The sequence below is a fragment of the Biomphalaria glabrata genome, chromosome 10, assembly GCF_947242115.1.
Source record: "Biomphalaria glabrata chromosome 10, xgBioGlab47.1, whole genome shotgun sequence".
NCBI classification, from domain to species: domain Eukaryota; kingdom Metazoa; phylum Mollusca; class Gastropoda; family Planorbidae; genus Biomphalaria; species Biomphalaria glabrata.
The window spans coordinates 3,093,375-3,119,833 of record NC_074720.1 but is presented as its reverse complement, the minus strand read 5'-3'; the positions used below and the strand labels follow the sequence as shown (position 1 = coordinate 3,119,833).

Genomic DNA, 26,459 nt, shown 5'->3' with positions numbered 1-26,459 from the left:
GTCAACAATCACAAAGAGGAGTGGCTCAACCAATGGGCATCAGGAAACACAGGCAGAGCCATGTACAAAGAAATGACTACGTCTAACAAACTGGACAGTATTAACTTCCTCCCCCGCAAAGAACAATCTACAATTTTCCAACTAAGAACAGGACACACACCACTATTAAATTACCACCTGAACAAAATAAACTCCACACAACTACCCCTTTGCAGACACTGCGCCCACCCCTTTGAAACTGTAAACCATATCCTCTTTGAATGCCCCTCCCTAACCCACCTTAGGCAGACCCTACTTCCACTACAGCCCAACATAACCAACACCCTGTATGGCAGTGCTGAACAACTGAAGAAAACAGCACACTATTTTTCCTTGGCACAGTCTGCAAAAGAGCTCACAGCTCAGCAGCAATAAAGCTGGCTAGAAGAAGAAGGAACTTCCCCATAACATGTAAAACAACAACATTCTGCACTCAAGACATTGAATTAGCCGATACTCCACTAAACTGTTGTTCATAATTCTACTTAATAATACTGAGCCTTTTGAGCCCAGAGGTTGACGAAGAGTGCTAAAACATACTAATGGCAATGGCCATTCAGACTAAGAGGCTAAAACATAAACCTTTTTTTAAATAGATTACAAGTAAATATTGCTTTAACTCTTTTCTCTCCTAACTGACGATACCAGCTTTGATTCCACCAGAATGTGGTAAATAATTACGGAGAGAAAGAGTTAAAACTATCAAGGCCACAAAAAGTGTACATCTAGCTCCAAATAAAAAAATCCAAATACTTCTGGGCACCAAACACTGTCTAAAAAGTCATACACTACTGACATTCTATATCTCAAATATGCATTAAAAACTAATAATTTTATTAAAAATTATTTTTTATATTATCACAACTGATCCCTGAGTTTTCAAAAGTATTATTTGATGGGATTTAGGTTAGGTCAGTGATGCACAGACAAGAATGTAAAGGTCCAGTCACAGCAAATACATTTGTGAATAAACAGGAAATGGGTGTCTGCTTTCCAGACTAATGTTTCCTGGCATCAGTATCAATTTCAAGGACAAACTCCAGACTAGTGATATACATTTTTTTTTGGTGAACCTAACTCCTGCCTGGCTGCATGTTAATCTACTTCACCTTTACACCTATTCCTTAATCCAGTGATGGCCGCGGTAGTAAGTGTAAGTAGAGCCATGGGTTTGTAATCAACTATTTAAATTGGTTTAAAAAGTTATTTTTTTCATTTTTTAGTTATTTTTTTCATTGTTGTGGCCGCGACACGAGTGTTGGAATTTAAAATGGCCCGCAAACCAAATAAGGCTTGGCACCAAAATTGAACCATATGATCTGTTGACCATCTTTCTCCATTTCTCTCACCTTCACTAGAATTTCTTTCATTGATAAGTTCGTCCATTCTTTGATGTTTTCTCAGCATCTTTTCCTTTGTAATGTTCCATGTAAGATGGGCTTTGTGAGCCCTGAAGACCTGATATGGCCATACTATTTAAGTTTGTATTTTTTGACTGGTCACCAGTTCATGGTGGAGCCCCATTGTGTTGAAATAATAGTTGAGACTAAATTTTGTCAACTTTTGGTTAAGTCAATGGTTAGAGAATTAACAGGAAAGTCTTATCTTGTTGTGGTTCAACAATTGAGTGTGTTTATCAAAGATGAATTTCTTATTCAGTAACATTTTTTAACTATATAGTGCAAAAAAAAAGTTAATTGCATGCTTGGATATCCTACACGGACTGAAGTAGATTGTAGCCAACTATTTGTACAGAACAAAGCACAATTCATCAAGTACATACAAAATATTTATTATCATGAAATAAAATAATATACATGAAGAGTGCAAAACATTTGGCCAAATGTTGAAGTATAAATAGAAAGCTTTGTCTAGACATGTCATGTCTCAGGGACTATTTACATACTAAATAGAGAATCAACAAGAAACAAAATGCCAGGGCGACTACTTGAGCTCTTCAATTTTTTTTCTGATTGCAGCCTGTCTCAACTCTTTAGCCATGTCTTCTTTCTCCACTTCTTTCTTCACCTTCTGCCATTTCTGGACCATGGTGGACATGTGCTTCTTCTTCATTATGATGCTGGAGCCAGTGGCCAAGGACTTCTGGGAAGACAAAACAATGCACTGACATATATGAGGATGTTCACAAGTAGAGTTGCTTCAGCAAAAAATGATTAATGGGCAAATAACTTCTAGAACAGGGGTTCTCAACCTGTGGGTCGTGACCCCCTGGGGGGGTCAGTTGACGATTTGCCAGGGGTAGCCTAAGACCATTGAAAATATGGATTGTTATTGTCTATTACTCTATTGGTGTGTGTGTGGGGGGGTCAAGGCAGAGTGGGGGATTGTAAAAAGGGTCGCTGAGCATAAAAGGTTGAGAACCGCTGTTCTAGAATGAGTAGGATGGTAGCACAAATAGGAAATAATTGTTCAAGTAACAGAAATATAATGGGGACAAAGTAACATTTTAAAAAAATCAATTCCTACTTTCTGTTCAATAATGAACAATTATATTTTATTTATCATTGAATAAAATAAAAAAAAAATAAAAAATTGGCCAATAAGAGTCATCAGCCACCAACATTTGCATGACGCTCCTAACAACTGAAGTAAACAGTCATACTACAAAAGGTTAAACATAAATATAAGAAATCTATATTTATAAATAAAATCTAAATTAAATAAAAATGAATTAAAAATAAAATGGTCTAAAATTTTTGCTTCTATCCAGAATAATGCAAAATAATTAATTTGAATAAATTTAAAATGTAAACAAAAAATGTGTTGTCACAAATCACAAGTTTATGTTACAGAATTTCAGTTGGATAAGGGAATGAAAAGTTCTCCAAGTAAAATACAATATTTTTTTCATTTTTGACTAAATTGAAAGTATAAACTCATAGTAGGAGTTCAGTTGACAGCTGATTTCTAGCAACACATGAAAGAATGTTAAATGATTTAATATGATGTATGTCCCTGACAAAATAATATATATTACCAGTATCTTTTTTTTTCTAGTAAGTATTCAAATTTATTTTGAAACATTACATTCAAATGTTTTTTTGTAACATATATATATATATATTTTTTAATGTACTCAGGTTTATTTTAAAATTTAGATTTATTTCTGTTATAAATCAAGAGTTTATCTAACTGTCCACTTGACGTCCTGATAAATCCTAGCCTGGGCAAAGCTTCTCAGCCTCGTAGCACCCAAGCAGGCCAAACAGGGAAGCAAAACTGAACCTCTGCCGTTGGGGTGACAAGGACTGAGTCCATTGCACTGGCGGATGGAGGAAAGCCCTATCAACCAAATCATTATCCACACATTATTACCCAAGGAACCAATTTATGGCAGACACCTGCACGGCTGATGTGGTACAGAGAAAAAATATGGAGGAGTTTCCACAGTGTGCTCTGCCTTGCAATACGAACCACCGATAATAGGGATGTGACTAATTTACATCCGCTTGGATACCTCCCTGATAGAACAGTTGTTCATACAGGCCGATGGAGGTAAGCTTCCATGGGCCTAGAGTTCCACAAGTCTTGCCAAGAAGAAGAATAAGGTAACTGAAAGTTGCTGATTTTATCATTTGAAAAAAAAAAAAGTTCAAATAACAAAATGTAGTTGAAGTCATCACTTTACCTTCTCTTTCTTCTTCTTTTTGATCTGTTTTTCTGCATCCGCAGCGCTGGTCTCCACAGCATTGTCCTTTGGCAGCTCAGGCACAGGCTCGAGGCTGACTGGGGGGATGGTGTAGGTAGATGGCACTGGAGCCTGGATCATTATCCACACATTATTACCCAAGGAACCAATTTATGGCAGACACCTGCACGGCTGATGTGGTACAGAGAAAAAATATGGAGGAGTTTCCACAGTGTGCTCTGCCTTGCAATACGAACCACCGATAATAGGGATGTGACTAATTTACATCCGCTTGGATACCTCCCTGATAGAACAGTTGTTCATACAGGCCGATGGAGGTAAGCTTCCATGGGCCTACAGTTCCACAAGTCTTGCCATGAAGAAGAATAAGGTAACTGATAGTTGCTGATTTTATCATTTGAAAAAAAAAAAAGTTCAAATAACAAAATGTAGTTGAAGTCATCACTTTACCTTCTCTTTCTTCTTCTTTTTGATCTGTTTTTCTGCATCCGCAGCGCTGGTCTCCACAGCATTGTCCTTTGGCAGCTCAGGCACAGGCTCGAGGCTGACTGGGGGGATGGTGTAGGTAGATGGCACTGGAGCCTGGATCAGATAACTGCAAGGCTGGCCAGCAGTCATGATGACAGGAGGTGGATATGTTGCATAGATATCAGGCTGGTGACCAAGAGGGTTAAATGGTCAAATCAAAATCATGACAACAAACAAGATAATAATATAGAATTGAAATTAAATGTTATGTGGGATATGCCGCAAGGTTTCTGAACATTGAATGCACAGCTATCTGAACCATAAATACATCTTGGTAAGTCAACAACTTCCCAAGTGAATGACAGCATAATCTATTCTGAGTGTCTGTAATTTACAACCCAGTTCTTACTAATTAAACCCCAGATATGGAAGTCAGTAGTGTGTACAAACTTACCATCATTGTATTTGGGTAACACTGTTGGGGGACAATGATATGAGGTGGCTTAGAGATCACTCCCATGCTAGACAGTGTTGGGTCCATCATCTGGTAGACAGTCTCATCCGGGTACATGGTGTACTCCTCTTGGTAACTTTCATCCGCACTTTCTTCCATGTCCTGCACTATATTGGAGTCCTCATTGGGGGGCTCTTCGGGGGGAGGTGGGGGTATAATGTATGGGGCTAACAAAGGGGGAGGAATTACAGGTGGGGCTGCTGTTACCACTGGCTCTGGTGTATCAACAGGGGGAGTTGCCTTCTCTTCGGTCAGATCTTCCTTGTTTGTCACATCAACCTCTTCAGCCTGAGAAAAGAAAAAAACAAAAACAGATGACAGCCCCAACCAACTCTCAAAATTATCACAAATATCAAAGACATTTTAAATATATATGAGGGAACTGGGAGCCTGAGTGCTAAAATATGGCTCCAATGCCAAACCAAGCTCAGTTCAGTTTGAATCCAGAGGCAGTGAATTTTTTACTTTTGAATTAAGGATTTGTCTAACACTAATGAAATAGCATTCAATGTAAAAATAAAGGGATTTATCATTAAACCAACCAAATTTAGCTCATGGTTAGCTTCTAGCCTTGAATTTTCTAAAGCACCTTGGCAGGACATAAGAATGAGTGTTAGGTCAAAAGTGGAGATCATGATCTTTGTTTCAGTTCTTATTTGGGGATGTTGATGGAGCAAGACTAATTAGAAGATAACTACCAAGACTAATTAGAAGATAACTAACAAGACTAATTAGAAGATAACTAACAAGACTAATTAGAAGATAGCTAACAAGACTAATTAGAAGATAGCTAACAAGACTAATTAGAAGATAACTACCAAGACTAATTAGAAGATAACTACCAAGACTAATTAGAAGATAACTACATTATTTTTATTATTATTTTATTTATACATTATGTCTGTCTTGCAAATTTTGCACTTAATAGAAAACCAATGGGGTAGTTCATACCTAGCATAGGTATATTTATTGGTGTCAATTCAATGCTAATCTTCCAAGTGCTTACACAAAACTATGCATTTTTTTTCAACATATAGTTACATTTCATGAAGATCACAAATCATGTCCAGTTCATAGACATTGGAACAGGAAGTGACTTCAAATTAAAAGTGTTTGAACTACACTTCAACAATGGAAATAACAGAATATGGATATCCTACAAAGTGAGGTCCTCAAACTTGAGGGTGTTTAGTTTTTGATGTTCACTCACAGTTCTTTGAACCCAAAAAGTATGTCTGATCTGCAAGGGTTTCTATTTTCAGCTATGTAGATCCAGATCCAATTATATTTGACAACAGAAAGCAACAAAAAAGCTGTGCCTTCATACTCTCAGGCTTGACTACCGCAATATAGCTAAGCTACAGCGGAATCAGAACAGTGCTGCACTTATAGTTCAAAGCAAAACAGGACACAATTCTTCAGCTACGCAAAAAGACTCCAAGGTGGTCAAACTGTCAGCTGACAAATTATTTGTGTTGTTTTATTTCAAGTGTCAGAAACAAGGTATAACTGAGTTTAAATTAAAAAGAGAAATGAAATTATGCAGAACTTCAAAATGAATTTATATGGATTTCATTGTAGATGCCTTTTCATTTTTCAAAATTATTATTTTTTGGCTGTGAACTGCACAGTTGTCTGGAAAAAGCAATTCATTTAGGTCCTTATGATTAGTGTTTGTAGTTATGATGATTTCTCCACACAATGAACAAGAACATATAACCCTCACTAACATCTAAATAAACTGGGCTAGGCCATTCTGCATGGACACCTAACTTTTGTTTTCAGAACTGTCTTGTACTAATCATAGTTAAACAGTTCTCAGAAATATTCCTCTTATCTTAGTTTGGTCAATTTCATTTATTTCTGTAGTAGTTGGAGCTGAAATACATTGTCTATATGTATTAGTCAGAAAAACTACCAAAAACTTGACAACTCAATTGACAGTAACGGAAACGACCTTCTAAAGATGACTGACTCACTGTCAAAAATCATCCTTCAAGGTACCATGGAGGGAGACAATGAAAGGGTTATCCTAATAAAAAAATTTGGTTGGACAACATGAAAGAATGGACTGGCCCCTCTCTTGATATTCAGCTAAGGACGGCTCATGACCAGGAAGAGTGGAGGGACATAAACTGTCACAGTATCCCTACGATGCAATTCAAGGGACTAATGATGATGATAGCAAACCAAGCAGAGATGGCTGAATAATATTGAAATGAGTAGAAGATGAACAAAGTCAGTTACCTGCTGAGTGTCAGGAGTGGGTGGGTTTTCGATTATTTTAACGCTGGGTGATCTCTCTGACCTGTGTCTTTTCTTTTTCTTACTCTTGTGGTGGCGCCGATGCTGTTGGCCTATCTCACTTTCCTCACTGCTGCTACTGTGATCTCGTCGACGCCTTCTCTTTCTACGATAATGGTGAGATGTGCTGCGCTTGTCATATTTACCTGAGAAAAATGTCGGTCAAATAAAAAAAATATGTTACAATAGCTCTAAGTTAAAATTGTATGTAATAGAAAAAAATGATTGTATTGCCAAAATGGTTTCTTATAATGTTGAAACTGATTCTTCAATTTAAAATGCTTTCTTATGATATTACAATTCTTTTTTTTCTGACTCTGATCATAGTTCAATATAATTTATTTGGTCTAACATTCTACTCATAGGAAACAGAATTATAGCATTCAGTGAAAAACTGAGGATGCTGAGTAAGTACAGTGTACCTAACGCTAAGGATGTAAATATCTTCTTGGAAGGAATGTCAGTCATTTCTAAGATAAGTGAAAAAGTAAAGGTTCAAGTTACTGTCCCCTCGCTACAGAACATTTGACCTGTGGTCATAGAAGTAAGTTATTTAACTTCACCTGTCTCATGGACATAAATGTGTGTGCTTAGCGCCTAAAGGCAGGACAGAAACCCTACTCCCAGATACCACCTCCCTACACTGGCCCACAAAAGAGATTGTACTGTGCATGCTATACACATGATAGATGCGCTATACAAAAGCAATTTTAAGTTTAGAAAAAAAGTTTAGTCTGTTAAGTTGTTGTAGTTTTGGTGCTGCCATCTCTGGTTTGGGTACTGAACACTAATAGAGATGATATTCGAAATCAGATGACCAATATTTCATCAAACTTGAAATATGTAATGGCTCTTTTAGTGACATTTTTGTTTTTAAAATAACACATGCATATTGGTATGCATAGAAATGTAAACCATTTTTAAAACAAGATGAAAAAAAAAAAATAAGCAGTATGTGTTTAGCTTGTACTCTTTTGTTCTGATGCAATGCCAAAGTCATCCTCTAGTTACTCTCTTTGTTGTCAAGGTGAAGTTGTAACTTGTAAGGAATTCTGTCAAAGTTTCCAATTGTGATGTTGATTGAACATAAATAAAATTTGTTTTAACGAAGACATTAATGTTTACACTACTCTTCCTTCATCAATGGAAAGTTGAAAAAAAAACAACAACAACTGAACAATTTGCCAGTACCTAACCCCTATTGGGTCTTCCAAAAGAACTTCTACTTTAAACTCTAACAAAACTAGTTTAAAATTCTAATACAATGATAGAGTAAACCATGCCAAGCAACAAGAAACAAACATACTTCTGTCTTTCTCATCCCTCTTTCTGTGACGGCTGCTGCGTCGGCTGCGAGGTCTACGAGCCTCCTCAGGGGCCACTGCACTCTCAACTTTTGTACAGATAACATCTCCTTCCTCAGAAGCAGCAGCCGCCTTCTCCTCTGGCTTGTCTTTGCTCTCCGCTTCGGGGTAGTCCCACTGAATACGATTCGTTGCCTTGTTGCGGTAGTAATAGCGGTTGTTGGCCCTAAGTCACCATAAAAAAAGGAAATAAAAATAACAGGTCATTCTCTGAGCTACTAGAAATTTTGCTAGAAAATATCTGGGAAAAAAAAACAAAAAACGAAACATTGTTAAAAAGAACACAAAGAATGAAAATGTGAAAAGACTTACTAGGAGTCTTAGAGTTGCGATGTCGTTTATTTGGTTTACTTTAAAATGAAATAATCTATCTTCTTACAATTGTAACCCCCCCTAGCCCCAACCAGAAAAAAAAAAGATGGGCTTCACTTTATCATGTCATCGACGATACATTAACACTAGGAAAAAATTGTGTGACAAACAAAACTAAGAATGAGTGGAAGTCTTATTGAGCTAATTATTTGCACGAGTGAGCGGAGGTTTACAAGTGTCAGCACCTGCAGTACTGAAGACATTTTGATCCCTATATTTAAGTAATTACTTGGTATCGCATAGAACATTACTTCAATTAGTTATTATGTTCATTAACAACTAAGTCAAATTCAATTTAACACGTTTGTGGGGAAAATATTTCAAACTCGCAAATGAGATATTTGTTAAAATAAAGTCAATTCAAATATTATTTTGCTATTGAGAAAAAAACAAAACAATTATATGACGGAGAATATAGATTCTAGATGTTAACTCTTTCATGTAAATCATTAAAAAAACAAAACACTAGTAGATGTAACATAAGAATAGATGGCAATAATTTTGGTTCAACCGTATGACTTTCAGAAATAGGTTAAGCTTTTTAAACAAACAGAAAAACACAAAACACAAAAGTCACACAAAATCTCGTAAGTATTGTCAAAATCTAGGAAATAAAAAAAATGTCATGGCTGAAAGTTCTGGTTGATTTCCATTTTGCCTAAAATGAAGAGCTCTGGCCAGAAGGTATACTCAAGGGAAAGCAATCATCATCTGAAAAATAGCAAATCTGTCAACTCATTAGTGGCAAATATTTTGAAAAAAAAAAAAAAAAGCAAAATACACTTGAAAAAACTGAACTGCAGGATCAGTTGCTTGTTTAATAACTTAGTTCAAATGATAAGCTAGGATAGAAAACAAGTCAAGCATTTCACGTGACTAGTTTACCAAACACTTTCAATGTTTGTGTTGCCACTTTTCCATGCAATATGTATCACAAACTATTCATCTTACATTCTTTTTCTTTTGTACTTATGAAAAATTTTCAATTTCTGGGAGGAAAGATATTCTCCAGTTTGATTCCCAATTCTGCAACTGAACTAGTTCTTGTTGTAATATATATAGATACATACAGAGGTTATGTACCAGTTTTAATAAACTGAATTTTGTAAAGAGATAGTGAGTTATTTATCTTTATACTTGAAAAATTTTATACATACTGGTAACTAAATAAGCAATATGATAAATATTGTTATTATTCTACAGGCAATCTAGGTAGGAGTAGCCATGTGTGTGAACAGCTAACACATCTTACCCAGGACTACGTAGTGAGAATGGACACTTCACATTTACTCACCCTTGATATGGTCATGAGATCATCTAGAAATGAGCGTTGTTTCAGTGATTTTTCAAGAGGGCAATAATGGACCCTTTAGAAAGAGCAAGTTTGTTAGACTATTTAATCCAGTCAAGTTCAGCAGAGCAAGACAGGCCAAACCAGTAGTACGCTATCTACAGTGAAGCATTTGTACAGTCAGTGTTTTGTGTTGCCAATTGTACAATGTTAATTTATTTGACTCATTAAAGAATCACATTATTTGGAGACAGTTGTCAAGTTGATCATGTATGTGCAGTGTTTGCAGAGAGCCTGATAGAGAATCATAGCAATATGAAGGATGGACATGGACCCAAGGGGAATGGCCCAGAACAGAGTCCACTGGGGGTCAAAAGTATTATGTCAAATTAATTGCGCTGAGCAAATTAGCCTACATAAAAACCTTTCCATGCTTAACTTTCCCTGAAGTGATATTAATATTGCAAGATAAATGGTCTGTGATACAATTTGTGGCTCCCCTGATGTATATACATTTAACTACAAATTTCTGTTTCTTACCAATGCATTAGACAAGCTGCTCAAAAGTGTTCTTTTGTCATTTGCTAAAGTGATTTATTCAAAAAGATACTCAGCTAAAGAAGTCTTTAGCTGGCACAAAACAGATTGTTTTCAGTCTAAATTTACCAAGAACAATTTCAAGCTGATGTGGTCTAGAATTGTGGACATCAAGACTCTGGGTAAAAGCAAAACATCCAAAAACATCAGCCATGATGTTTTCTTGATACGTTCATCAGGGAAATGTTTGATGATAATCAACTCTTGTATTCAATGCCAGGTTTGAAATAAATATATGGCCTCCTTCAGTCATGGAGAAACTGTGGATCATCTCATGAAATAAATAGCAACCACTTAAATGTCTATTTTCATGGTGGCAATTCATTATTATGTAGCTAGCATCCTCCAATTTTCTAATTCCCAATTCATCTAGACGCACTGCTGCTATCTTGAGGTGATATTAACATCATGGTAATTATGTAGTTGTTTCCTTAGGGTTTGATATCTCTGATGCATTTCTTTTATCACATTATGAAATGGTCACTCGGACAGTCCTAACGTACAAAGTCTTTGTTTTGATGTAGTCGAAATAAGGCACACATATTTTCCAAGTTAACTATTCCAAAAGTTAGTACTAAATTTTCTCTTGACTTCCAGCTTAATATGAGGACAGTCCCTACGTTTCATAGACTGTAGGAAATGATCCTGTTCAATAGAAGAGAAGCAGGAAACAATGTATACACCTTCTCTGTAGATAACACTTCAATCTATGCAAGAGTATGTAGTTCACAGCCCAGGAGCAGAAAATCTTCCTTTATCTTGGGATTTTCATATCAAACAATACTGCTACAAAAAGTGTCCTATAAGTTATTACAATTAAAAACAGATCATATATATTATAAATAAATAATCTACATTTGAACAAAATATTTCCATTTCTTGACACGTAACAAAACAGGATTTTTAACAACACAATTTCAATTAAATTGTGGAATATCGTAAGGAAAAAAAAAAGATGACTTACTTTGCTAAGCTTTGACCAGTGTGGACTTATTGAATGGTGACACACAGACCGTCTCCAAACCATGTTCAGCTCTCTTTTTGTCCGACCTATGCTGTCTTACACTGTTGCCAAGTTACACTAATTGTTTGTTTTTTTAACATACACTGGCTCTTTAACAGTGGAGCCAAGCAGAGTGTTATATATATGTATATATTTATATAAAGTTCAAAGGTTAGGTCACATTCAACACATGGATATAGTTCAGGTGGGCATGATGGACCGGCTCCTAGGGTTCTAAAACTATGGGAAGAGAACACCTTATTTCCTCTATTCTTGATTTGTCATTTCTTAAACTGTCTTTTAAGTTTCACTTTCCACTTGAAATAGGGTTTGAAACGGGCCAAACTTTAATGTCACAAAATAAACTGTTTAATTCATCAAAACATCCAGAAGACTGACTGAGAGAGGGAAGAAAAAAAAAAAGGAAGAAAGGAAGAAAGATCTGAATGTAGTTGTTTGTGAATAAGGCACCCAGGTCCATACATGCTGATAGCGGTTTGAGTTTGATGAAAATTGAAGCAAAGCCTAGGGAGCCATACCTGTCCCACTGGCAGGCCCAGCCTTCAGGCACAGCGCTCAGTTCATATTGCTCGAGCAACCCTTCTGCCACTTTCAGCTGTTCGTAAAAGTATTGTGTTGATAGACCCCCTGCTATCCAATCCGCTTGCCGAGTCTAGACAGAAAACAAAGAGAACATCTCGGTGAGACATTTTATCAAACCTATCTCAAATGTTGAAGCTGTAAACTCAAGTGCTACCAACATTAAGAATGTGGAAATAACTGGCACTCACTCAATGTACATCCAAGTCTAGGACTAAGAACTCACACCAAGCCTTACAAATTTCAAGTCCTTACCTGTAATTCAATAAAGAGTATCTGCAAGCGTGACAAGTTTTCTGTCGAAATGTCCAGAAACTGAAGCTTGCTTAAAGCTAATTCAGCCACTGATTTCACATCTTCCTGAAATCAAAAGAACAATAAGTTTTTTTTTTTAATCTCTTAAATAGAATAATAATTATAACAGAGCAAGCAAACACAAACAAATGTCTTGCTTATATACACTAAGAGATATATTAAATATGATTTATTCTAAAATCATACCTCGGAAAAGAAAAGAATACAGTTCTACCACATTCCACGAATTATTAACATGTAAAATGCATTTTAACCAACAAGGCCTAATAAAACACAACTAATCATTCACTCGTAGGGAATACTTGGCGTCTAAGAATTACACATTTGCAGGAGTTAAAAAAATATATCACTTGTGAATAAACAACCAGACAAGACAGTGCTGTAACATGTTCTTTGCAAACTAAACAATCCATCAAATCTTACTTTGAGCTTTGTCTCATATTCTGTTGTTTCTTCTATTTTGGTGTTAGCAGTGACCTCTGGTGGGGTACATGTTGGTTCTATCAAAAGAAATATATTAATTACAGTTTTTCATTATAAAGATTTTTTTTGTGTAAATATTCGTTACCACAATAATTAGAAATATCAGCCTAATAATAAAACTGTAATACCTGGAACATTCTCATTTACAGACTCGGCTATTGGTGTAGGTGAGAGACTAGTGACCTCTGGGGTCATGGCCGATACAACATCAGTCTCTAAAACCTTTTTAGGCTCTTCATCTTCATACTTGCTGAGTTCCACCTGGTCAGAAAAAAAAAAAAAAAAGGTTTAGCAAAGAAAAAAAGTCCTGTTCATTTAGTTTTACCTAACTATATTATTGATCAACACTTTAAACTTAATGACGAGTTTACTCGTCAAGAAAAGTAATGCCATCAGAACTTACTTTTTTCTGTTCCAGCTTCTTCTCCAGCGCCACTTCCAGTGCACGGTCTATGTCATCGAGATCATCAAAGTCAATCTCTTCAGTCTCTTCCTCTGGTGTCTTTGGTTTGTCCTCTTCTGGAACTTGAGCTTTCTTCTCCTTACCAATACTGAGCTGGCCCATTGTCTTGCTGACAGTCTTGGAAACTATGTCCGAGATGGCCTGATCCAAAGTGTCGGTCACTTTAGAAATGATTTCCTTGTCCAGCTTGCCCTCAAACAAACCTGGATATGAAGGTTTCTCATCTTTGCTGTGCCTCCGACTAGATTCCCGTTTTTTGTCTTTCTTCTTTTTCTTGTAAGAATTTCTCGACTCCTCCCGCCTCTTTTTATCTCTCACTTCCCCCTCTTCTTCCTCCTCACTCTCGTAGCCGACAATGTTCAAAACTTTTTTCTTTTCACTGCTTCCCTCGTACTTGTCTTTCCATCGGGAGGAGGAAGAAGAGTAGGATTTCTTATTGTGCTTCTCATGCTTGTCACTTGCGTGAGAGTTCATTTTAATGGGCTCAGTAATCTCCCCTTCTTCTACAACGTCTACTTTGACTATCTCAGTAGCTTCACGCTTTGAGGTGCTTCGTTTGTGCACGTCAGCACTGGCAACTGTTTTGGAGATTTTATCTGAGGGAGGGTCGTCTTTTTTGGCAAGTTTGTCAACGCTGGGGCGTGTTTTTAAATTCTTGTCAGAGGAATGGTCGTCTTTGAGAACAGGTTGAGCTATCTTCAGACTAGCCACTGTTAGTTCTTCTGAAAGACTCTCTTTTTTAATTGCATCTAGGATTTTTTCTTCTGAACGCAAACTGTCCTTCTTGTTGACATCATCCAACGAGGGAGACGCTTCAAGTTTCACAGTCACAGAGTTATCAGAGACATCAGAACATGCCAGTTTAGATTTCTTTGCTATCTCTCCATCAGATTTGTCAATATGTAGTCTCTGTGGAGTTAGGTTCTCTTCGTTGCTTTTCTCCTTGCCGGTAGAGGATGGCATTGTGGGTTGGAGAATACTGTTTATTATGTCATCAACGCTGTCTATACCACTAAAGGTTAAAATTGTTCCGGTCGTACCTGCTAGAGAGCTACTGGTCAACGGACTGGCTTCTGGTTCTTCTGCACTGTTCTTTAGGGCTTCTTGTGTTTTTGTCTGCGACTTTTCCGATGTTACCAAGTTACTTTCACTCACAGCACCTTTTGTGGAGCTGGAAAGTTTTGAGTCTAACAAATGCTGATTGGAAGATGCATTGGTTAAGGATACCTCTGTTGTACAATTTGTTAGATCTTCACCGACGGGTTTTTCAGTCAAAGCCTTTGTGTCCGTTTGTGATAAAAATTCATCATCTTCATCTTCCTGGTCCGAGAGATAGGGAACTATCTTAGCCAGGGCTGACAAGGAGGAGGCTTTCATTTTGTCCAGTTCTGAGAGATCTTTATTCTCTTCTGACATGCCATCATGAAGCTTATCTCTGTGTTTCTTCTTGTGGTGGCTTTTCTTTTCTTTCTTGTGTTTAGATTTCTTGGAGTCTGAATCACTTTCTGGGTGCTGGGGGCTGAGGTGGTTGCTGGAAGATTTAGTCACCAGATTTATCCTGCTGTCAGTGAGTGCAGGAACTGGAGGGGCATGAGCGATTCGCTTGGTGACGCCCCCTTCAGTAAGCTTGGAATCAGAATTTTGAACACATTTTCTGTCAGTTCAAACAAACAAAAAAACAAAATTAATACAAAAAATAAATGTATTTGCTTTGGACAATGTAAAGGTATTAAACCTGCAGTGCATCACGTTTTTTATTCACCACCAAAGTAAAGTTCCCCTTTCAGACCTTGCGACCTATAGGTCAGATGATGTAAATCTAATGTGTTTGTATGGCTAACGGTTAACAAGGTGTCATGTGGCCAGCACAACAACCAATTAACTTTACTTTCTATGTCAAGTACCCATAAGAGTTGGGTGAACTCAACGGCATCCTAGAAAATCCAGAAAGTCATAATCCCAGTCTTCACCTTTACCAGTTTAGTCAACACACCTAGTTTTCGACACTAAATGTTGTCAGAAAAACTTTCAGATTTTTTAAGCTAAATTTAATTGTAATTAAATAAAAAAAAAAAAAAAAAAAAGATGTAAATTTCTAGAAATAACAACTCAAGCCACCCAACCAACCTTCTGAGTTAGAATATCATGAAACAAAATTTGTGTTTCAGGTTTTCTCGTAATAAAAGAATTTATAATTTTACAAGCATATCAGAATCTGAAAGCGAAATTGCTATCACTCTAATATTAAGTGTGTACAAAAATTACACATATAAGCTTTAAAAAGTTCATGTCAAGAGATTCATCTATGTATTCAAAGCAATCTTGATTGGTGCAGCATCTCCACTTACTTGGCCTTTTTCTCTTGTAAAACTTTTAACTGTTCAGGCGTGTACTTGGCTATTTTTTCCTCATACTCTTGATGGAGGAGGAGGAACTGAGTGTAGTCTGAGGGGATCTCCCAGGTCACCTGATTGGTCACCATGTTCCAGTAGTAGTAATACTGAGTACTTTCATCCTGGACCAACTGCCAGTTTGTGGTTGGCTCTAGTGCACAGAGACATGTTCAAAGATAATTATATATGAATAAGATTATAAAGATTATAAGATTATAAACAAAGCATAAAGTTCCCCTTTCAGACCGTACAATCTAAGGGGCAGATGATGTTAAAGTCATCTGTTTCAGTGGCCAATGGTTAACGAGGGTGTCATGTGGCCAGCACAACTGCCATTATTTTTCCCTAACTAGTGTCAGGTGCCCATTAGAGCTGGGTGGAATCAGAGCCCCCCTAAAGATTCCAAAAGTAAACATCAGTATTCACCAGCATTCAAACCTAAGACCCCCAGTTCAATAGCCAAATGCTTTACTCCTCAGCCACTGTGCCTACTATGAAAAGAATTAGCACAAAAAAAAAAAATCCATTCCGTTGATGTACAGTGAAATGTTCAGCAATTTAACTTCCTCGCTGACACAAAGCAAAATTATTTTTATTGTTCTTAAGAAATAATAGAAAAAAAAAAAGTACATAATCAACAACTATTCACTTTTAATGTTTAAAAGCAGAAACAATTGTCAAACTTGATGAGAGGGAAGGGGCGATTTGATGCATTTTTCAACTATTTCATGTAGTCATTCAGTTCTAGAATGTGTGACTTGTGCATTGGAAAGCACCTCTTTTAAGCTAAATACCTAATATTTCAAAGTATAAATGAACTTAAGAAACCAATAGAGAAAAATATAAGATATTGAAGAACAAATATATAAAAAAAGGAAAGGAGATGACTGTGTCATAACATGTACCAAAAACAAAAAGCACTTTTGAAAGCTAAGTACATAATTAAATTAAAAAGTGAGAATTTGAATTGCAATATTATACAAGTTTCTGTGATAATGCTTTCGGAAAGTAAAAGGCCAGATGTATATCAAGATACTTGAGGCCAACTTTAAAAATGTGAAATCTAGTTCAAAAGACTGGTAAATGATTCTGTGTTTGTTATGTTTACAGCCAAGGATGTCAGGAGACATAAGTCTTGATTTAGCCAGACTACAATTAGTCAAACCATGGTTTAATTTATCATTCATTAGTTTTGTTTTTATTTTTATCACAATTATAGGATGTCAATTATTTGAGCCTGCAGATAATGTATAAGTGTGAATCTATTTATGGTTACTGTGCACGTAATCATTAAGATAGTGAATCTATTTGTGGAAGAGAGGGCTACTGTGCGAGATTGAACCTTTTGACTAAAGCTGCTGTGTGACTGAACCTATTGACATAAAGACTAAAACTGCTGATTGACTGAACCTCAAGACAGAGATGAGAGAAAACCTGTGTTTAAACCTATTCAGGTTCCTTACCCTCTGGAAGCTCTTCATCTTCCCATCTCTTGGCAGTGTTGACATTATTCTCTGACATCTGAGTTGCTGGAACCTGTTGAGGCTTTTGTGCAAACTCAACCTCTCCCTTGACAAACATGGAGTAATGGTTGGTGCTGGATTTTTTTATGGGAGGCCCTGTGCTCTCAGTCACAGCTTCAGGTTCCTGCGTGGGGTGAGCTGGACTCACTCCTGACGGCCCACTTACAAGTGACGATGGGACAGGAATAGCCTCGATTTCCTTTAATAACAAAAATAACATAATAATAATAATCAGATACAAGTGTGCTTAAAATAAAAACAATTGGACCTAAAAAAAACTTTTTATAGTTACATATGAGATCAAAACCAGGCAAATAATGGATTGTTATTGTTTTTTGGCATATCTGAATTATTCTGTCATGCCCATCGAGTCTTCTTAAATTATAAGTCACAATATCTAAAACTCCCATGAGACCTTCAAATTTATGAGCTTGGACATGCAACTTATTTCTGTAAGTAAAATACACAATGCTCTCAGGAGCCATACTGGTAGAGAACTCACCCCCCCCCCCCAGCTATTAACATTTAAATATTTTCCCCTAATATCATAAAGTCATACAATGAAGGAAAATATAATTTCCAGGGAAGTTACAAAAAAGTTAGATCTATTATTTGAATTTTAAGCTTAAAAAAAAAAACGAATTTAAACTTCTTAATAGAAGAAAAAAAACCTCCTCACCGAGAGAAAGTTCTTGAGTTTATTATCCATATCTGAAGGTTGAATAGCATTTTCTAGTGAAGGTGTACCGCCCATATCACCAGTTGACTCAAACTTATTGTCTGTAGAGAGAATTATACATTTGGCATGTTTTACCATCTAGGGTGAAATTCATGGATTATTGGACATATCTTCTGTGAGTGATGGATTAGTCATTATAAGGGGTAAGTGTGTTGGACCTAATTTTTTCATGTGAATTAATTGTCTGCTGCTTCTGATTTTATTTTTATTTTTTAATTCCTCTGTTCTTGGGCATCAAAAATGATATATATGTCCATAAAAGCCAATTTGAAATTGGTCAAAAAATTGGTCCCAAAAGTAGAATGGTGAGAGCTCAATCTGTTTTCCACCATAGAGAGAGAAAAAAAAAAAGAATTCATCTACTTGTTAAAGACATTAGTTCTGACCATTGTCCATACATCTACATAACATCAATATAAAGATGATTATTAATTTATTAGTGCAGCAAAACAAAAACCAGGGAAAGGGAAGGACGGTGGAAATGACCTGTCATTAATTGGAATTAATTGATAGGATCCTGTTATGACATGTGAACTAGGGTCATTACATACCTGACATATCATTGTCATTGACTTCCAACTGGTCTGCAGTTTGATCCTCATTATCACTTTGTTCATTAGAGTCTGAGTCTGAATAATTGCCAACCAAAGCCAAAGCAACACCTTTGCCTGCAAATATTAAGACAATGTTCCTCAAAATATGCCTTTTTACTAAAAGTAAATTAAGAAATTATTAGGGAAATATTCATGGCTTCATCCACCTCTTTAACAACTATAATTAGTCAAATGAACTAAATCAAATAACATGATTTGTGTTGCATATCAATGAATTTACCTGCTTTATCTTTAGAATGAAACTCTTTGCTGTAACCATAGCGATCTGCAGAAAAAAAGGAAACAAACCAAAATAAAATTTTTATACTTGAAAACTTTGTACACATAAAAAATTGTAAACTAATAAAACAACAGATTATGTGAAGTCACATAATACAAATTTAAGTCATACATTAACTTACTAGTTGATTTGTTACTACAAGTTTGTTGTTTTTCTGCACTATGTTATGTAACAGCATTCATTTTTTGTTACATTATACAATTATTTTTAATAGAACTCTTAATGCTTTAGTAACCAATGATTCCTAGCTGCTAGATCTTTGACCCAACACTGCCTTATTTAAAATGGTCTACTTCTTAATAGAAGCTTACTTTGTGCATTTTAGTTAGCTGTTCTAAAAAACTCGACTATTTGTACACAAAAAAAAACATTACAACAACTTAACAAAAGAAAAACATTTCTAGAAATATAAACTTACGTAATGTGCTGCTTGCGTTACTCAACTGCAAGACTGGTTTTCTTTTGCTCCCGCGTCTCGACATGTTAGAACCGAATTTGTCCTTTAACTATTGGCAGAGTCCAATGCTAGACCATGTGGTAAATAGTGGGTTCATTCCTCAAAGGTTTCATGCTTGCTGAAAACATGAGACAGAAATCTCTTTGAAAGAAAGTACTAGTAGTTTCTAAATTTAAACAAAGCTATCACAAGCCTTATATCTGTCACAAGCTATTAGATCAGATATCAATCTGTCTCGAGCTATGAAGATATGAATCTGTCACAAGCTATGAAGATATGAATCTGTCACAAGCTAATAATATATCAATCTTTAAACATAACTTTAACTAGTGTGACACTATCAACCATAAGAAATTCAAAATTCAATCAAAATATAAAAATGCACCTTTCCTAGAAAGCTTATCTAAGGAAAAGAACTTCTTTATCTACATATCTCAATAATGTAAAACTATTTCTCTTTTTCAATATTAAACTAAATAATTCATTGCCAATAATTAATTCACTAACGGAATATTCTTTTCTAATCGATTATTTTTGTTTGTTTGGTACAATAAATGTTTAAAGATGAACTTGATACGAGAACAGGTGTGGGAGAAATAAAGTGTACGATTATCTAAGGGAACAAACTTCTCGACTTGTATGGTGACATGTATGCACTATGCAAAACAGCAGGGTTTCTGTTTAGGGCTTTTGCAAGAGAGGATTTGAGCTTCTCAAGCCCTCACTCAAATGGAGTTTGATGAAGGGAACAAACCTACACATATTTAGCCATATCTCTGAATACTGAAAGATGAATTCCCCGAGTAGGTAGCAAACAAAATAATTAATTACCACTATTTAATTGACTAACTGGTTAATTTTTTAAAAATAGATTCATGTATTGTCTTATCCAATGAATAATTTTGCAAGGTTTCAACTTGATCCGAGAATAGGTGTGGGAGAAATAATGTGTTCAAATTTTTTACCTGACAGAGTTGATATATATGCTTTGTAAAAATTGATCTTGAAATGCTAGATAAACATATAGGGGCAAATGTGGAATTATTGCGAGATAAAATTAAATACAAAATGATGGAAGACAATTTATATATTTATAGTAGATTCTGGGGTTAATTTGTTGATTACCATTTGATAAACGTAGTCTTAATGAAACTATTACAAGTGAATGACTATTGAAGTTTACTCTAGATCTATAAAATTTCATTAGTATTTATGATTCTTACTAGTTTAGAGTGTAAATATTGAAGGAAATTAAGAAATTATGGTGTCTTGAGCAACAAGACCACTGCATCCCTAAACGACTCTTGTATGGCCAACTAAGCGAAGGAAATGCTTGCAAGGTGTTCAAAGAAAGCGCTTCAGGGACACACTCAAGCTTCTCTGAAGGCGTTCAGCATAGACCCAGCCACCTCGGAGAGAGAGGCACATGACAGAGCATCATGGTGTCGCGCTGTGAAAACTGGCGCACAGGCTGCTGAGGAAAAAAGAACCACGCTGGCAGAAGAAAAGCGCCAGAGCCTGAGAAGAAAAGCAAGGCCCACAACACTAGCTTCAGCTGGAATAACCTGCCCAGTGTGCAGTCGAACATTCCGGGCTCACATAGGTCTCACCAGCCACATGAGGAGGCATAAAACCCCAGTACAAAGCCCTCAGCCCCCTGGATGACAAAGTGGTCATCATCCAACCACGATGGACGAACTATATATAATATATATGTGTAGTCAGTGTACCAGTACTATCATTATGTTTAGTTAGGTGTATACTCTATACTATAGTGAACTATAGTGTCTATAGTGTAGATCTAGTATAGTCTAGGTCAAGAATTAGATTATTTACATTTATATCTAGATCTAGATCTAATTAAAAATTTAGTCTTATTAGTCTCACTGAATGACTGACTGTCTCACTGTCTGTGAGTGTGATGTGATGGCATAACCATTGACTGAGTTGAATGAGACTGAGCGTCAGTGTGAGTGTGACTTACTCACTTAGACTTGGAGTGTTAGAGTAGACTTGACTTAGAGTAACTCAGAATCTTATCTTATCTTATATAATACAGACATTACTTCAAAAAAGAAGATGATTATGTCCTACGCATCATGCATTTAGTCATGCATGTTAACCAATGACTTAAATTCTGCCAAGTCACCGCTTTTCCTGGCTAGCTCAGGCAACCCATTCCATGTTCTAATAGCACTAAGGAAGAAGGAGTATTTGTATTTGTACAAATTTGTCCTAGCATATGGGATGAGGAATTTGCCTTTATCTTTGTGTCTTTCAGAGTATTTTATTAAATTTTGTTTTTGTATTTGAAGATTATGGTTCAGTGTTTTATGTATAATTGCTACTTTACTTTTGAGTCTTCTGTCCTGAAGGCTTTCTAAATTTAGTGATTTTACTAAAGGTGTTACTCTAGTCAAATGTGAATATTCGTTTGTTATGAATCTCACTGCTCTATTTTGTGTCTTTTCCAGTTTCTTAATGTTTTCTTGAGTTGAGGGGTCCCAAACGGAGGATGCATATTCTATTATTGGCCTAACCAAGGTTAAATAAAATTTTAGTTTTATGTTCTTATTTGATTTATAGAAATTTCTTTTAATAAACCCTAATGCTTTGTTTGATTTTTTTTTATAGTTTCACCAATATGTGGATTCCATGACAGTTTTTCATTTATTATAACACCTAGGTATTTTGCGTTTTTAGTCTGTGTTACTGGTTTGCCATGAATAAGATAAGGGGAATTAATTTGTTTTAGTTTTTTTTGTTACTCTTAACAACTGACATTTTTCTGGGTGGAAAGACATGCTCCAATTTGATTCAGATTTCTGTAATTTATCGTTCTAATTCTCTTTGTAAAATATCTGTGTCTTGTGTTGTTTTTATTGTCCTATATATTATGCAATCGTCTGCAAATAATCTGACTTTTGTTCCTGAAGTAATGCAATTTGGTAAATCATTTATTATGTAAATTAAAAATAGTAGTGGACCTAAGACTGTTTCTTGAGGTATACCTGAGTTTACTGTTATCTGTGTTGATTTAGAGCCATTAATTATTACAGTTTGTTCTCTCCCTGTCAGAAAGTCTTTAATCCACTGATGCAATGGACCATTAATGCTGACATATTTTAACTATTTAAGCAAACTATGGTGGTGAACTTTGTCAAAAGCCTTAGAAAAATGTAGTAAGATAGCATCTATTTGTTCACTATTATCTAAACCTTTTGAAAAATCATCAATTAGTCCTATTAGTTGTGTTTCACATTTAATCTATATTTCCTAAAGCCATGTTGGTATGGGGTGAGGACATTATGTTTGTCTAAGTGGTTTATGATGTTGCTACATATAATGTGTTCTAGGATTTTACATTATATATGATGCTGGTAAGTGATACTGGCCTGTAGTTTCCTGGGTCTGATTTTTCTCTTTTTTTAAATAGGGGGGTGACATTAGCTTCTTTCCAGTCCTTTGTTACTCTGCCCTGGTTAAGCGATGCCTGAAAGAGTATTTTGAACACTGGGGCTAGCTCATTGCTTAGTTCTTTGAGTAATCTGGCTGGAATACCATCAGGTCCAGAAGCTTTATTTGGTTTGGTGTTGGCTAATAGTTTTTGGATTCCATTTTCTTGTACTACTATATCTTCTATGTTGTCTACTTGGTTTAATTTAAGTAATAAATATGTCTTTGTCTCCTGGGGCTGAGAATGCTGATATGCAAAGTATTTGTTTAGGATGTTTGCTTTAGTTTCATTATCATTATGTTTTATGTTCATCTTTTAATGGCGCTATGCCTGTTGTTTTCATTTTCTTAGACTTAATCATGTATGACCATAGCCATAGGTTTTTGTTATCTTTAGATATTAAATTGTTTATGTATTCACTCTGCAGCTGTCTGCTTACTTTTTGGGTTAGGCTAGTAAGGCTCAGGTGTTTAATTTTTATATATATATACTTTTTGTAAACTCTTTCTGCGTTAGTTTCTTTAAATTTTCTATATATAGGTTTTCCTTCTGTTTACAAAGCTTCTTTAGTCTATTATTAAACCAGCATTTATTTATTTTGTTTGATGTGTATTTAGATCTAGTTGGTATACTCACAGTATAGTATATGATTTTCTATAATTATAATGCTTTTAAGATGGTTTTTAATGAAATTCCAGAGGTATGAGAGTATGAGTATGAGTAAGTTAGAGAATGACCTAGACTTAGATTCTTTTAAAGTAGACTTAGAATAGATCTAGAATTCTAGATTATACTCAATTTTTAGTAGACCTAAGTAGTTAGATTCTTTGATTCTAACGTCTAAGTCAGACTAAGTTAGGGTTAGGACACCGTCTAAGTTAGGGTTAGGACACCGTTTAGTAGTAGATCTAGATAGATCTAGACAGAATCTAGATCTAGTAGTACTAGATCTAGATCTATACTATACTATAGACTACTATAGTGACACTATAGTCTCTATATCTATAGACACTATAGAGGAGGCTCTTATAGTTTGAACACCCCATCGGATTCTCCTGTCTAAACGGGTCGCTTTTTTTTGTTTGTAATTCATTTGTTTTTATGTTTGGAGCTAAAATCGACGATTCGGGACTGAGCATGTCCAATTTTAGATAAGTTCTGGTAATTTTGTTCCGTTTTTCCAAAGCAGATGGCAGTTATTTAGATTCTCGGTAACCATGTATGTTAAGCTGTTGTTTTAACCTCCCCCGGCAATTCATACCGATATAAGGGATGAAGGCTATATCATGAGCCTGTTTGATCGTAGGCTGATGGGCATATCAAAATAAGCTTCCTAACATCTTTAGAAAGACATTCCAATCACATTTATACCGTTAGCTGTTAAATAAAATTAAAAAAGGGGGTGTCCAAACAAATAATAATGAATTCAGCTCATTCTCCTTTTTGAACACAGCAAAATCGTATTAAGAAATATTATTGGGGTTAATAAATCTATGATTTTTTCAATGAATAAACATGACCTAGATAGAGATATCTAGAATATATAACTTATGAATGAAAGAAAAAGTGTGGGCTGCTAATTTGAAGCCAGAGACCATGCCCACTGCATGTGATCACGCAAGATAAGCTGGCGGTAAGGAGAGGTATACACTCAGCGAGTTGTGTCACAAACTATCCAACAGGCAGTGGAGGGAAGGGGGAGAGAGTCATGAAAAGAATTATAAGCATCTATGGGAGGGAGGGGATGTTAAGGTGTCACAAAACGAACATCCAAATTATGAAAACAAGAAGAGGGTCCTTGGATGGGAGTTAAAAGAAAGACTGAGAGAAAATACAAGTAGCCTAGTAGAAAATATCATGTTTATTAAATTAAAATAATTAATTTATATCTCTATAATCTATATAAATTTATTTCTGTCTGTTTCTACACATAGATTATATAGGTATTTAAATAAATAAACTATACACGATATATATATATATATATATATATATATATATATAAAGAGAGAAATAGAGAGAGTATATGAGGAAATAGACTATAAATACATATTGCAAAATTGAATCTACTTCTTTTACTACAATCTAAATAATTTTTAAGTAACACCGATATAATTTATTAGCAATTACATAGTGGTGTTCAACACCGGTGCTCACTGTTCAACTAAAGGAGAAAGCCCAAAAACTGCGTTCAAAATAGGAGCATGAAGTGACCTAATTTATTTTAAAATAAAATCTTGACTATGTGTGGTAATACAAAGGAACACAGCTATTTTTATAGTCCTTTAGTTGCAGAATAAGAATCTGCTTTCAGTTTTTTTGTAAGTTAAACCTTCACGAAATAAAAAAATAAAATAAAAAATTGACCTAGTTCCCAAAAGTCGGTGTTCAGTTATAAGAATCTACCATAGTTAGTGTATAGTATAGATCTACCCTAGTCTCTAGATTCTAGATGGTCTAGATCTATCATCTACATTGACTACATCTAGTTTTTAGTAGTAGTAAGTTAAGTAATAGATCTATCAAAAAAAAGTATCATCTAGTAAATCTAGTATTCTAGACTGAGACTCTACTTACTACTAACTACTAGATCTAGTCTAGATCTAGATCTAGAATACTTAAGTAATAAGTATACTATAGAAATTATAATTATGATAGTAAGTTCACTTGTTTAAAACAAAAAGCACTTACGAATACCTAGATCTAATTAGTGGTCAATAATATGAATCTAGAAAATATTCCATATAGATTTTATATCAAGATCTAAATCAAGCTTCAGGTTTTAAAATCTGTATAATCTAACTTCATGCAGTGTTTTGATCTCGTTTGCAATGCGCATGACCACCATCTTTGTTTTGTCAGAAACTATTAGAAGAAAAAGTGTTCGAATAGATTGTGTTACTTACTAAAAAGAAATGCGTTAAGGATCATCCATTTATGACATCCATACGACTATTGATCTCGGAAGTGACGGTTGCCTTGCGATATAGATTCTATGCTTTTAGTAGGTATTATATATTTTTTGGGGGTTATCAAAATTAGGAAAAGCGTTTGTGGCTGAGTGGTAAAGCACTTCACTAAATTTAGAAAGCCTTCAGGACAGAAGACTCAAAAGTAAAGTAGCAACTATATATACATAAAACACTGGACCATAATCTTCAAATACAAAAACAAAATTAAATAAAATACTCTGAAAGACACAAAGATAAAGGCACATTCCTCGTCCCATATGCTGGGACAAATTTGTACAAATACTCCTTCTTCCTTAGTGCTATTAGAGCATGGAATGGGTTGCCTAAGCTAGCCAGACAGACGTTACTTCAAAAACGAAGACGATTACGTCCTACGCGTCATGCATGTTAACCAATGACTTAAATTCTTTCAAGTCATTGGTTTTCCTGGCTGGTTCAGGCAGCCCATTCCATGATCTAATAGCAATAGGGAAGAAGGAGCTCTTATAAAAATTTGTCCTAGCATGTAATATGTAATGGAATGTGCCTTTGTGTCTTTTTG

At 35.4% G+C, this 26,459-nt stretch overlaps 1 protein-coding gene across 3 annotated transcripts; it reads right to left on the bottom strand.

The window, feature by feature from the left end:
* Window positions 1-1,815: 1,815 nt before the first annotated feature.
* LOC106068674 (pre-mRNA-processing factor 40 homolog A-like) lies at window positions 1,816-25,802 on the bottom strand. 3 transcript variants are annotated; one of them, XM_056043632.1, is made up of 17 exons: window positions 25,638-25,802; window positions 19,451-19,607; window positions 18,973-19,017; window positions 18,690-18,806; window positions 18,079-18,179; window positions 17,340-17,598; window positions 15,832-16,027; window positions 13,424-15,137; window positions 13,149-13,281; window positions 12,961-13,037; window positions 12,478-12,582; window positions 12,162-12,295; window positions 8,302-8,525; window positions 6,939-7,141; window positions 4,632-4,979; window positions 3,689-4,363; window positions 1,816-2,142 (listed from the first exon to the last, which is right to left on the bottom strand). In XM_056043632.1, the coding sequence occupies exons 2-16, from the start codon at window positions 19,512-19,514 to the stop codon at window positions 4,151-4,153; spliced, it is 3,933 nt and encodes a 1,310-aa protein (XP_055899607.1). In that variant the 5' UTR covers window positions 19,515-19,607; window positions 25,638-25,802; the 3' UTR covers window positions 1,816-2,142; window positions 3,689-4,150. The 3 variants fall into 3 exon arrangements, with proteins under 3 accessions (XP_055899607.1, XP_055899606.1, XP_055899608.1); XM_056043631.1 differs by having other exon boundaries at window positions 25,644-25,802; XM_056043633.1 differs by lacking the exons at window positions 1,816-2,142; window positions 3,689-4,363; window positions 4,632-4,979; window positions 6,939-7,141 and having other exon boundaries at window positions 8,301-8,525; window positions 11,584-12,295; window positions 25,644-25,802.
* Between the last annotated feature and the right edge of the window lie 657 nt (window positions 25,803-26,459).